The 13563-nt window shown below is 53.1% G+C and overlaps 1 protein-coding gene across 1 annotated transcript in view; it reads left to right on the top strand.

The window, feature by feature from the left end:
- SNAP47 (synaptosomal-associated protein, 47kDa) overlaps positions 1-13148 on the top strand; it is a 45159-nt gene extending 32011 nt beyond the window's left edge. The window contains exon 5 of the mRNA XM_011960525.1: positions 12442-13148. Coding sequence (XP_011815915.1) covers positions 12442-12588 — 147 coding nt within the window. The 3' untranslated portion in view covers positions 12589-13148. The remainder of the gene's footprint in view (positions 1-12441) is intronic.
- The last annotated feature ends 415 nt before the right edge of the window (positions 13149-13563 follow it).

Genomic DNA, 13563 nt, shown 5'->3' with positions numbered 1-13563 from the left:
AAGCTATACCCAGTCATCATATCACTTCATTTGTAAATATCTCCATATGTATCATTAAAGAATAAGAGCCATTCAGAAAGAACCATACTGCCACTATTGCCTTAGGAAACGGGAAGTCATTCCTCAGCACCATCCAGTATCCAGGCAGTGCTCCAACCTGCTGAGCCCTTACTGAAGGGCATGTCCCACAGGGTGTGTGGCGCACACACAGCTCATCTCCAGGTGCAGCTTCCATCTCATCTTCCCTTGCAGTTGATTCCTTGAAAAAGCGAAGCTGTCTGTTGGGCTGAGACTGTGCACTTTGGATCTTGCAGTTCTGTGTCCACGCAGGGCGTGGGCTCCCCGTCCCTGAGCCTCTGAGTTGGCAGGTGGGTCTAGGGCTCTGTTAGGCCTGGCCCTGTTTTTGTAGGGAGTGTTTTGTGGGTGGCTCCCACAAAAAAAAGGAGGTGGATAAAGACGCTCTGTCTCTTAAGCCTGTTTTTAAAAACCAATTCTTACTTTATGTGTCTGTGTAGGCATAAACTCCTTTGAGGCCAGCTTGTTTGGGGAAAAAGGTGTTCATCTTTGCTCTAGGGTAATTCAAGTGGACACGGCTTGTCACTTTTTCCTCTCGGCCTCACTTAGTCATGTCTGGTAATGGCACACACAGCACTGCCTGGTAGGTGTAGCCAGCTCACTCTGCAGGTTCCTAGTCACCTTCAGATATACTAACTGCCTCCAGAACATTCTTGGCCTGGGTCTCATTTGCTTGGGGTTTTTGAGAAAGCCCAATACTATAAAGACAGACTTACCTGATTCTTCCCTAGCCATCCTCCTGAGTGCCTCAGGGCACGTGGCTGAGACTGGCAGGATCTGAGCACACCCCACTCCCATACCCCGCAAAGGTGTCCACAGCCGAGACGCTCGCTGTAACCCACGGTTGTGTTTAGACTGAAGTAGGAACAAAGCTTTAAGATGAAAAAGTAGGAATTTTACCTGTTAATTGCAATGGTGGTCATGTAGTTGGAGAGGCCCTCAAGTGTCCACACATCAGACTCTCCTGCCATGTGTGGCGTGTTCTTTGCCTCAAAGCCTGGGAGCGATGGGGAGGTGGTCAGGTGACTGCAGAGAGCTGAGGGTGAGTGGCACTCCCCACCAGCCATCCAGGCTGCATCTCCTCTGGGGCTGCATGGGTGCTGCCATCATTAGAGATCCAGCAAGCCCAGTGGCTCAACACCGGGAGGAACAGTCTCCACATTCAGGACTCTGGCATCAAGGCCAGTGGCAGAGCGGGAGGAAGCAGTCACCTGAGGTATGGGGTTGGGAGGGCCTAGGAAGGCCTGGAGTGCCTGGGGGGCAAGGGCAGCACGTTGGTCAGATGTGGGCTCCCTTCCTTGCAGGAGGAGCCTAGTTTCACAGGAGACTGTCTTTTTGAGGCAATACATGTGTTTCCTATTTAGAGAATTCCTAGTGCACAGTTGAAGCTCAAGCAAAAGCCAGAGTGAGTTACATTTCTGGGGAAAATAAAAATGCACGAAACCCCCCCTTCATTTAGCTGTGGTTTTTGTTGCAGATGCTATTGAAGCCATCACGCGGAAACGTGTCCCAGTAGTGTGGGTTGCAAATGGGGTTGCTCAGGAGAGGGTGGCTGTGATCACACAGGACAGGCACGGGTGGCACAGCTAGCCCTGCTGTCTGTGGGGCCCTGGCCACTGTGTCACTGTGGCTGTGGAGGGTGGACAGCTGGGGGCTGTAGGAGGTGGATTTGGTAGAGCCCCCGACTTGCTTCTGTTGTCTGCTCCTCTTTGTGGCTGTGGAATCCACTGCAGCCCATACCATGGACATGGGGCCTGGACACAGCATAACTGGAGGTGGTGTCGGGCAGTTCCCTGGGACACTCCATTTCATGCATCTGTCTTGTCCTGCTTTGGGGTTGCTGTGTCCACGTCCCTCTGTCCCCAGGGAAGAACCAAATGGACACTCAGTGTAGACAGACACTGGGTCTGGCGGGAGAGTGGGTGGGAGCCTCGCTGGCGCCTGATGGTGGGAAAGAAGCCTGCTGCACTGCTGCCGTGGTTCCTGATAGGAACGGATGTGCCATGGCCGGTCCCAACGGGCACAGGTCCCAGGGGATGCTTGGGTGACACCTCAGCCTCCTGCCTAATGGCATGGGGCAACCAGCGTGCCACTGCCTGCGACGTCTCCATAAACGGCAAATGCAAACACACATGATAACAGGAAAGCCATGCAACTCATTCCGTTCAAAGTCAAAGGGTTCCCAGGAAGCCAAGCCTGGTGCTGAGATGGGGGTGAGTCTGAGGGTGTGGCCAGGCTCACATGGGGCTCAGGTAGGGCTCACATGGGGGTGTGGGATGGCAGCATCTGGGCATATGGGGACCCAGGTGTTTCTGTCCTCACATCTTTGGCAGAAACCCTCTGCCCACTCCACAGCGTCATGTTCCATGTGGACCAGTTCTGGTGATTTGCTGGAACATTCCGAAGTCATTCTGGGGCTCCTTGCCTTCTATGAAACTATCTTCAGAAGGTAATATCCCTTTCTTTCCTTTTATGTTTCTCTTTTTTAGGAACTGGAGAACGCATTGCATCTTCCTCAGGACCCCCGTTCCTGGTCTGGCTTCCCTGACTTCCCTGTCCCTGATGTCTCTAATCTAAACTTCCCTCAATTAATCTGTGTACTCTCCTAGTTGGGGGAAAAAATCAATGGTTTCCTGCGTACCTAATGAACGTAAGATAACGATCTTCACAGAGTGTCTCCCTACTACTTGGAGTAAGGGTATTGATCAGTGCATGACCACCCTGGCTTCTTTGAGCTCATCGACCACGTCGGGAGCCAAAAGCCCCATGTGACTTTGGGGCTCCGCAGTCGCCGGGGGCAGGAGAAGCTGCATGGACACCGTGCTCTGTCCTGAGCGCACCTGACACAAGTGTTGCTCTCCTGCCTGGCCCCAGTGGGAGTGTGTGAAGCAGGCGAGTTGGAGAGCAGGTTATGGGCAGAGGGGATGATGAGACTGGCCACCCCCAAGGTGACTGGGCTCTGCAGGGGCACTGGATGCAGCACCCACCCTCCGAGACTAGCCAGGCAGAAGTGGGCCTTGCTTGTGAGTGAGGAGGGATGGGGAGGCCAGGCTCCTCCCCCACTCAGGTTCTCAGCGTCCCATGCCTTCCTGCTTTTCCAGGCTGTTCATGTCATGTGTTAACCACAACGTAGGTAGGAGGTCGATTTTGGGGGGCTGTGAGGTTTTGTGATGCTGTTTTTATTTATGGCCTTGATACCAGTCAGATAGGAGAGCTGAGCTGAGCTGCGTGTTTGGGGATCTGTGCCTTCACTGTGAGTTCCTATTAATCATGCTGCTGACACCACATTGCATGCACTTTCTAAATGCTGATCCGTAAGAAGAGGCTGGGAATGGGGACAACATGCCCTACAGCCCGACATCCACACAGCAGGAGGCCATGTCCCACGGGCACCCTGGACCAGGTGTGGGGGCCCTGCATGCATGTGGCTTGAGGGCGCCCTGTAACTCAGACCTCTGGCAGCTAGGTGGAGGCAGCATCACAGGGAAACACCACGCCTTCCCTTTTAGCCTGTATGCTCTTTGGCTAATGGGTTCATGACGGTGAACACCTGCTCACCCACCTCTGTGCACCCTGTCCACCCCCACCCACACCCTCTGCTTTTGCGGGTGAGCCACTCCTGTGCCTATGTCCCCCAAACTCCCATTGCACTGGGCATGACTGCGGAGGACCCAGGACCCTGGGCTGAGCAGGGCCCGTGGCTTCAGAGCGATGGGGGCAGGAGGCCATACCAGGCACAGCCCTTGGGGTCCCAGATACTCACACCAACCGGTACCCAGAAACCACCTGGGAAACTGCCGGTGCAAGGGGCCTGGCAGGATAGAGTGCAGGACCCGTGCTGAGGGCTGGAGCCCAGCACCTCACAAGCCCTCCCAAGGCCACTCCCAGGCTGTACCAGCTGAACAGGTCAAGCAGAGACTGAGTGCTGAGTGGGACTTCAGTCTTGGAGGACTCGCCCCACCCTGAGCCTTTCCTGTCTCCCAGTTGTCGCGTTAATGAAGGCCAGGTGTGTGGGGCAAGTGCTGGGTGTCATGGAGGCCCTGGCTGTGGAAGGTATTATGTGTTATAGCAGTGGGGAGTTTCTCATTATTCACTTTGTAAAAATTGGTGAAATATATAAACACAAATTTTGCCATTTTAACCATTTTTAAGTGTACGATTCAGTGGGGTTAATGAAATTCACCACCATCGTCCTGCACAGAAACTTTCTCTTGAGACACAAACCCACGTTTCTGCCCCAGCCCCCCACCCACCACTCTGCCTTCCATGTCTGCTAGCCTGCCACTCTGGGTTCCTTACAGCAGGGGAGTAACGCAGCCCTTGTCCTTTTGTGCCTGGCTTATTTCACTTGGCATGTGGTTTTCAGGGCCTATGCCCTGAAAACCCCTCTGTTGGTGGATGTGCAAGCTCTTTCCTCCTTTAGGCTGCTATGGAGAACGCTGCTGTAAGTGTTCACATGTGAGCGTCTGTTTGAGGCCCTGCTCTCAAGTCTTTGGGGTACACAGTGATCCCCCTTATTATGGAAAATGCTCTAAGACCCCCAGGACATAAAGCTTTACCCCCATGTTTTCTTAGGAGTTCTGTGGTTTGGTTTCCTCTTTAGGTTGTGAAGCCATTCTGAGTTAGTGTTTGTGTGCAGAGTGAGGTGAGGACCCAGATTTACTCTGTGTGCCCAGATCGAGTTTTCCCAGTACCATTTGGTAAGCCAACCATTCTTTCCCCATTCAATGGTCTTGACACCCTTGTTGAAAATCCGTTAGCCATAGATATATGAGTTTATCTCTGGTTTCTCACTTAATTCCATTCTGTGGTCTAGTGTCGCTGTTTTGATTACTGCAGGTTTGTAGTAAGGTTTTTTGTATTTTTTATTTTGAGACAGGGTCTCACTCTGTCTCCCAGGCTGGAGTGCAGTGGCATGATCTCTGTTCACTGCAACCTCCGCCTCCCGGGCTCAGATGATTCGCCCACCTCAGCCTCCCAAGTAGTTGGGACTATAGGTGTGTACCACCATGTCCACCTAAGTTGTTTTTTTTATTTTTTTGTAGACATGGAGTCTCCCTATGTTGCCCAGGCTGGTCTTGAACTCCTGGGCTCAAGCAGCCTTCCATCCTCAGCCTCCCAAAGTGCTGAGATTATGGGCATGAGCCACTGTGCTGGCCAAAAAAAAAGTTTTAAAAGTAAAAAATAAAATAAGTTAAAAAGAGAAAACAGCATATAGGATAACAATGTAAAGAAAAATTATTCTGGCACAGCTATATAGTGTTGGTGTATGAAGTTTTATTACAGAAGAGTCAGAGTTAAAAAAAAATCATAGTTTGTAATATACAAAAGTTACAGGAAGCTAAGGCTCACTTATTACTGAAGAAAGACTTTTTAAAATAAATTTAGTGGAGCCTTAGTGCACAGTGTTGATAAAGTGCACAGTAGTGTTCAGTCAAGCCTAAGCCTTCACGGTCACTCACCACACACCCAGGGCTGCGTCCAGTCCTGCCAGCCCTGCTCACGGGAAGCACCCTATACTGCGTGCCAATTCGTATCTTTATGCTGCACGTTTACTGCGCCTCCTTCACATTTAGATGTGCAGGTTGTTACTGTGGTGCTCCAGCTACTTGTGCTGCTTGGTGCTGTGGTGTGCCGTGCAGGCCTGCAGCCTGCGGGGATGTGCCCCACTATGCAGCCAGGGACCACAGGCCCTGCCCCCTTGGTGTGTGTATGTGTGCTCTAGCATTGTCCCACGATGAGACCCTGAGCCATGGTTCCTCAGGATGCATCCACATCATTACGCAGCACATGACTATTTTAGTATATCATGCTTTTGTTTTCATTCATCTCAAAGAATTTACTGATTTCCCTTCCATCACCTGTTGGTTGTTTAATTTGTGAACACTTCAGTTTTCCGTGTTACTAGCTTCCCTCTGCTATGGTTGGAGGAGACACCTGCTGTGGATCTGTCTCTCTAGGCTTGTTGAGGGCTGCCTCCCAGTCCGTGGCCCACCTCCCAGCCTGTGGCCCATGGAGGCATCTGGTACAGAGGAGAATGGGCTCCTGTGGTTGTGGGTGGAGTGCTCTGCACAGGTCTCCTGGGCCATGGGTTTATAGTGCTGTGCAGGCTGCCTGTTTCTGTATGGATCCTCTGCCTAGCTGTTCTGTTCATTTTGATACATTTGCTAGCCTTTAAGTGTGGTCAGCAGGTATTACACAGTCTTGGTTCAGGCTGGGAAGTGGGTTTGTGCAGCTGTTGACACCATGTGTTGAAGGATGAGAGAGCAATGCCAGAGGCAGGTTCACTGGGCCAGGCATCACCCACTGGGAGAGTGAGGCTGCAGAGTGGCCCTGGATGGCAGGGGTCAGCACTGTGGCTGCTTCTGAGCTGTGTGTCACAGCCCTGAGTGTTGGGTCCTGTTCCTGTCCCCTCTGCACAGCAGCGTACCGCCTCAAGGTGTAGATGAGAGGCAAGGGGGACAGGGCCGCAGTGTACAGGGCAGAGCATGAGGTGCCTGGCAAGTTGGGAGCAGATTCATTGGCCACAGCTCTGGCCGTGTTGGTTCAGGCTGGGAAGTGGGTTTTGTGAGGCTGTGGCCGACCCCTTGGAAGAGCCACATTGTAGTGTGTTTTCAGTTTGTTTCCTATTTTGAGGGTACCACTGAGGTTCTTCCACGTGTGAGATGCACCTTCAGTGGCACTCAGTTCACATTCACTGAACACTTTAGTGAGGATTCATCGTCCCTCAAGCACTTGGCTCTCTTAATGGGAATCTCCATCTGTGGTCTAGGAGCAGGGAGCGCTCTTGGGCAGGACAATTTAGTCCAGGCCCGGCTCCTTGCTCTGCACGGCGTTTCCTGTGCGCGCCTGGAGTGAGCTCAGCTGGCCCGGCTGACTCAAAGTCCCCTCTGAGCAGCAAGGCCTCCGTGCTCATTGCCTCAACCCACCGCCGTGGGGGCGTCCTGAGGAGGGGGGCCCTGCGCCTGCCCCCCTGCTAGTGCACAGACCACCTTGGCCTCCAGGAATGCAGCAGAGGGGACTCGGGCGGGCCTCAGGGTGGTCTGCGAGTGCCGAGTGTGACAGATCGCAGCAGAGAGTGTTCTTTACGGCCTCCAGAGCTTGGCTGTGGTGAGAGCCAATTTTCCCCCTTTACATTCTCTGCAGCATATTAATGGCCCCAACTGGTAGAACTATTTTGAGTTGTAGACAGCTTGATTTATCCCAGCTCTGTACTTAAATGGTTGCTAATTTCTCACTGCAAGAAAATTCACAGTTCCTCAGTGAGTCAGCTTAATGACACAGCCAGGGCAGCACAGCTAACAGCAGACTGCTCTCGATGCTTGGCTTGGTGCGGTGATGTGCCACACTCCGGCGTTGCAAGGCGAGCCAGAGCAGACATGTCACGTGGGACACAAGAGCCAATGTCCCGCAGAGTTTGGAGGCTCAAGGCCCTGAGTGCCTCTGGAGCAGCATCTTCCTGGGCTGCTGGTGGCAGCGAAAGCACAAGCCCGGGATGTCTTCAGGCCCCCGGCACTCAGCCTTGCCCTAATGGTGCACGCATGGACACACAGCTGCTTGGTAGGTGGGCCCACCCTACTTCATTAGGCTATTTTTCCATATTTATTTTTTGTCTTTGTAAACAAAATGGAAATGGTGAGAATGCTAAACGCTCTTGTCTTTGTTGTGCAGGGCTTCTGGCCTGTGTCACTGTCAACCCAGACAGTGTTGGTGATGCTTTGCTCTGAGTCTGCAGGAGCTTCATGGAGACAGAGGCTTTCTTAGCAGGGCAGCGAGCAGAAGCTTTTCTTCCAGAACAGCCTTTGCTTAAGGGCACGAGGGAGCCGGCCAGCCCCGCAGCACCCAGGGCATCCTCCTCACAGATGTGTTGGAGGAAAGTGGCTTTGGTGCTATCCTAGGGGACCATAGCCACAAGCTGGCAGTGTCGGCCACACTCAGTTGTGTTTCTTTGTTCAGGTTGTGCCTCCTGCTGCCTGCCTAAGTCACCTAGGGCTGCTCCCCTTCCTGGCTCTGACGCCCTCAGCGGGTCCCACAAGCCGCTCAGGACCACAGAGTCTGGGCCTAGGTCTGGCCAGGCATCCACTGACGTTCTAAGCCACAGCTTCTCTTAGGAACACTTCTCTCAGGTCCGGCTCGCAGGCATGCCCCAGGGCCTGCCTAGATTGTACTGTCCTTCAAGCACTCCCTGCTCTATTTCTTTGAAGTTTATAAAAGTTTGTTTCCCCTAAAACCCAAAGCACTTTTAATCAGGTGGTTTCTATGGAGGTCGAACTGGCTGGAAGGAAGGCCGGTTCCTGGGTTTCTTTACTTATGTAGCAGGGACTCAAGGAAGTCTGATTTGCACCTGGCCTCTGACTCAGATCCCATGAGGGTTCCTCCTTGAGGCCACTGGCTGCCCCGGAGCTGACAGCATCCTACACAATGGCTAGATGGCTTGTCACCCCAGGCCGCAGAGGAACAACTGTTTCTAGGGTTTGGCCAGACTTTACATTCTCCGTTCTTTCCATCCCTGTTATGTGGAATGCACACGATGCCATGTAATTACTTCAGTCCCTTCTTAAAGGAAAAAGAATCCGGACCCGCACTCCAGGACACTGGCAGATTGAAGGTTCGCTCAGGAATGTTCTTTGTCTGCAGACCTAGCAGCTGTACAGATCGCTCTTGTGTTTTTGCATTATTAATTAACTTCAAGTGCAATTTTGGCAGGCAGGCCAAGGGTCTCAACAAGCTATTTGGAATGAGTTCTCTTTTAAGGCCTTCAACGTGGTGAGACATTTTCAAATCAAAAAGTACAGTAGGAGCCAGCCTTTATTTTGTCTGTGTACACAATAAAATATTCCACTTCTGTAGACAGATCAGCTGGTCTTGGTCACAAATTAAATGTACATATTATTACTGTGCTTATTAGGCAAAAACCTAAACTATAGAAAATTTTGCTATTTCCACTGCTTTCTTATGCACTAGAAAAAGGCATGAATTTGGTGTCTTTTTTAAAAAAAAGTTATTTTCTTCTTTATATTCTGGGGAGATGTCATAGACAATATTTTTAGGTTGAGAATAATTGTACATACTCATGGGTTATGTAGTGATATTTTCCATACATGGAACATAAAGTGATCACATCACACCAGGGTCACTAGCACAGCCAGCATCTTGGGCATACACCCCTCAGCCTTGCAGAAAAGGTGGCAGACAGGAGTGCTGGCCTGCCTGGGTCTGTTGGAGATGACCCGGGGGGACAGGCGTCATGTGGGGAAGATAGTGAACGGGAGTGTGGGGCTCTCGGGGTCTGTGTGGAGGTGGCCCCAGGTGGATGGGCTTCACGCCTCCCTGTGGTCCTAGTCTCCATGTGGCTCTTGATCCCTGAGTTGTTGCAGGTCTCTGCTGGGCCTTGCCATGGGAAGTATAACCTTCATGGCGGCTTGCTAGGACTGTGTTTAAAAGAAGAATATGATGTATGTTTAATAATTATTGGCATTGATGTATGTCAAACGGTACTCTGTGTCTGTTGGGTTCAGTCCAGGATTTTATTTGTTTTCCCTATCATTTTTACCTTTGAACATCTGGGTCAGGGTTAGACAGATTAATATGGCTTATTCCGCTACCCTTAGTGTCATCCTGCCGAAGACACTCCAGTCTGAGAGCCACAGCAGGTCCTGGCCCAGCCTCCCTTGGATGTCCCAGGGCCCTGCCACCACCTATAAAGGCTATGGGACTTCTGGCAGTGACCTGGGACGTGACCTGGGTCATGCCGCACAGCATCTCTATGTGCAATGAGTGTATCCTCATTGGGCAGGTCACCCTGTCTGTGAAACAGAGGTAAAATGTACCACGTTTTTAGAACAGTCAGCTTACATTGCATATCCAATAACTCAGCTTTCATTCAGAATAGCTATGGGATGGTAAAAACAGAAGACAAAGTTGTGTGTGTACTTTAATCTCAAATTTAAGTTATTCGCAAAAGTGTATGGACATAGCAATGGGGGAAAAAGCCAGATGGGAGTGTGCTCTTGTCACTGATGGTACCAGCCTAACAGTGGTCTGGATTATGGACAGATTTTGTTTTCTTCCTTAACTTCTCTCTTGTTTCCTGGTTTTCTACATGCAGTTATTAACAGAAAAGACAAATAGTGGTGTCTCCTGATAGCACTCCACGCTGTGATTGTGGAGAGGGCAGGGCTGACGCAGGGGCTGGTGGGATGCCTTAGAGCTGTGGGTCCTGGCAGGGGCTTGGGCCATCTCCCCAGCTGTCAGCTTACAGGAGCCCTATGGCCCTGAAGGACATTTAAATTCTAAATACGCTTAAATCACATTTTAGCATGGTTGACGAGGGACATAGGGACTGAGACCAGAGCCCAAGCGGATCCATATCCCTGGCTTCCGGGAGGCCTCCTCACGGGATATAGGCACAGGGACGGTGTGAGTGTGTAGCCCAGCCATCCTTTCCAAGGACTGTGCCTGCTGGTTCCACCAATGCCCTCAGGATCACACTGAGAGCAGTGGCAGGTGAGAAGGGAGCGGGTTAGCAGAGCCAGCGAGGGGTGGGCTGAGGCTTTCTTCCCTCTCATGGCACGGTTTGGGTGTGGGCCACGTGAGATCATGGGCCAGGCGGTGGAAAAGACCTCCTGTGTGAGGTCATCTGCCCGTCCTCCTGGAGCCACTGACCCCACCATATACTTTCCAGAGCCCCATCCAGCGATCTAAGTCATGACTCAACAGATGGAGTTTCTGCCAGCTCCCGAGGGTGCAGAAGCCCTGCTGTCTGGAACTGGGGCTCTAGTCAGGCATTTATTCATCTGTCTTATGACAAAGATCTCAGCAGGAAGGCTGCGTTTGGAAAGGGACATGTGGCTCATTTCACCTCTGCTGTGTGCCCGTGAGTGACCTCAGCCCCCAACTCCCTGTGCTGTCTGCAGAGAGGGTCTGGGCACCCGGCCGGGAAAGGGCTCCTTCTGCAGCGCAGCAGCGACCCTGGCTGGGCCCTTTCCGGTTTTTACAGCTTGTTCGCATTTGTGATCTCATGTGAGCCACACTGTCCAGTGGAGGGAGCTGGATCTGACTGACTGGCCCTCTGTCCTGGCCGCCTCCATACTGTTTCTCATGGGTCAGATGAAGGCCGGACCATGGGCGGGGGCATTGCTTGTGACCCTGAATTCCGAGCTGCATGTGTTCCACCGCTGGCCGCCCTGCTGCTGGGGAGCACTGAATCCCCTGCCCTGGCTGCCCAGCCCTGCAGGACGCTGAGCCTCCCGCCATGTCACTGGGCGGAGGAGCATGGGGAGGCCGCTCCCCGAGGGCTCAGGTGTGCTGTTCCTAGAGGCAACCAGAGGAGCTGTAGGGGCTCCCCTCAAGATCACCACCCCCTGGACCCTGGGCGGTCACTGCCGTCCAACTGGTGGGGACACAGAACACTGAGGGTTCCTTCTCCTGTCTTAAGCAGTGATCCAGAACTTTCCCTGAAAGAGGACATGGACATTTATTGCAAGTGGTAGGTCACTCAAGTTTCTTTTCCAGTGTATTCTCCGTTGTCAGGTGGTGGTATGAGGCTTCTAGAGCTAGGCTGAGTGTGTAAAGCAGTGCTTCACAGTGTGGTTCACCTTCCTAGATTCCTCATAGAACACAGCCGGTTAAGCCACAGACACAGCACCAGCTCAGCCCTCAGCTTATCACCCCCGCTGCACCCAGGGGACACATCTCTGTGCTGTCGTTCCTGGGGCGGCCCACCCATCCAGCCTTCCCCATCGACACCTGCCTGGCCCTGCGTGCCTCCAGCTTCTGCACCTGCTGGGCTGGGGACTGTCTCCCACACCCCCACGGTGCTGGCTGCCCTCCACCGTGTGGAGAGTTTCGTTCTGTCATTTGCAGTGTGCATGAAACATCTCACACTTAAGAGAAAGGGTTTGTGTTTCTTTTTAATCCTGCTTTCCCAGTCCGTCTGCAGTTAGGGACCCACGTGCAGACAGGTCATGAGCATAGTGGCCAGGCGAGAGCTGGGACTCAAATCTGAGCTGCCTACCCAGGTCCCCAGCTGCCCTGCTGTGGGCAGGAATTCCACACCCACATGCAACGCTCCCACAGGGTCAGCCAAACAGAGCACTCCGCAGCCTGGAGATGGCAGGCCAGAGTGTGGCCGCTGCACCAGGCAGGAGGTGGGGCAGGCACCTCATCTCACCAGGCCTGTACTGGCAGAGGCAGAGCCATGACCTGACCCTGATGCTGGGCTGCTGGCTCCCTCCCGCTGGCTCTCAGATGGCATCACCCAGGTAGTCACACAAAGGCTCTTGGATGTGTGAGACGGGGAGATGTTGTCTCTGCTAGGGTTTGTAGAGATGGCAGCCTCTGCTGTGATTTTGTGCTTCTCCCCAGATCCTGAGGAGGATGAAGGGGCTGGCCCTGGAGGCCGAGAGTGAGCTAGAGAGACAAGACGAAGCCCTGGATGGCATCGCAGCAGCTGTGGACAGGGCAACCTTGACCATCGACAAGCACAACAGGCGGATGAAGAGGCTGACCTAGGGGCAGAGTGTCCCTGCATTCCTGTCTCTGCCTGCACATCCCCCTGAGATGGAGAGCTGGGAGTCGGTACCAGGGCTGCAGAGACCTGTGGCCCTCCAGTGTGGTCTTCCTCTGGATGGGGCTGCTACTATGGGGCCACCTCCACACTAGGGGCCTCCCCAGGTGTCCGCTATGCCTGCCCCCCGACTCGGCTCTCCCTGTTGCCAGACAGGACCCGGCGACATGTTCTGCAGATGCCGCAGAAGTGTGGACCATGGCGGGACCCCAAGGATGCTTGGCACAGGCCTGGAAGAGGCCAATGCGCCGCCCTCGTCTTGTCTTGGCTCCCTTTCATGGACAGACTGGCCTTCTTAGCTATACTATGAATTTGTGAGTGAAGTTAGAACCCAGCTCACTGAGCCAGCTCACTTTGAGGGCATCCTATAAACACCCAACTGTTCTTTTATCGTCTCGGTTTTAGCCAAAAGTGAAATTAGCATGACTGCACTTTTCAAACAAAAATATTGATTTCTGCTTTTATGGCCCCATTTCCATCCAGAAATAAAGGGAAATGCTGGCTTTAGAGTGGTTTTTGAAGGTGGGTGCCATTGTTTCTACCTGGTGCCTTGTGTCTGGGTCAGCGGCCACTCCCTCAGAGGCCCTGGGGGAGGTGAGTATGGCCTCTGGCGGGACTGCACGTCACATTACGGGTGGTGCCCCTTCGCCATGCTGCTTCCAGATGCCTCATGCAGGGCTGCAAGGAAGGGTGCAGGCACATGGGAGGCAAGGACCAGGATGGTGCCACGGCCCAGCCTGTGGGGCCTCCATGCTGGTGCACCCCATGCCCAGTGGTGCTGCCTTCCCAGGCTGCTCAGTGAGCCTCACACAGAGGGGCCTTCCCTCGCAGCTCTGCAGCCAGAAGCCCCACATTGAGGTATCCCAGGTGTGCTCCCTTCAAAGGTTCTGGGGAGGACCCTGCACCCCGCACGGCCTCCT

The sequence above is a fragment of the Colobus angolensis genome, unplaced genomic scaffold (assembly GCF_000951035.1).
Source record: "Colobus angolensis palliatus isolate OR3802 unplaced genomic scaffold, Cang.pa_1.0 Scaffold511, whole genome shotgun sequence".
Taxonomy (NCBI): Eukaryota; Metazoa; Chordata; class Mammalia; order Primates; family Cercopithecidae; genus Colobus; species Colobus angolensis.
This window is presented reverse-complemented; position numbering and strand designations above follow the sequence as displayed.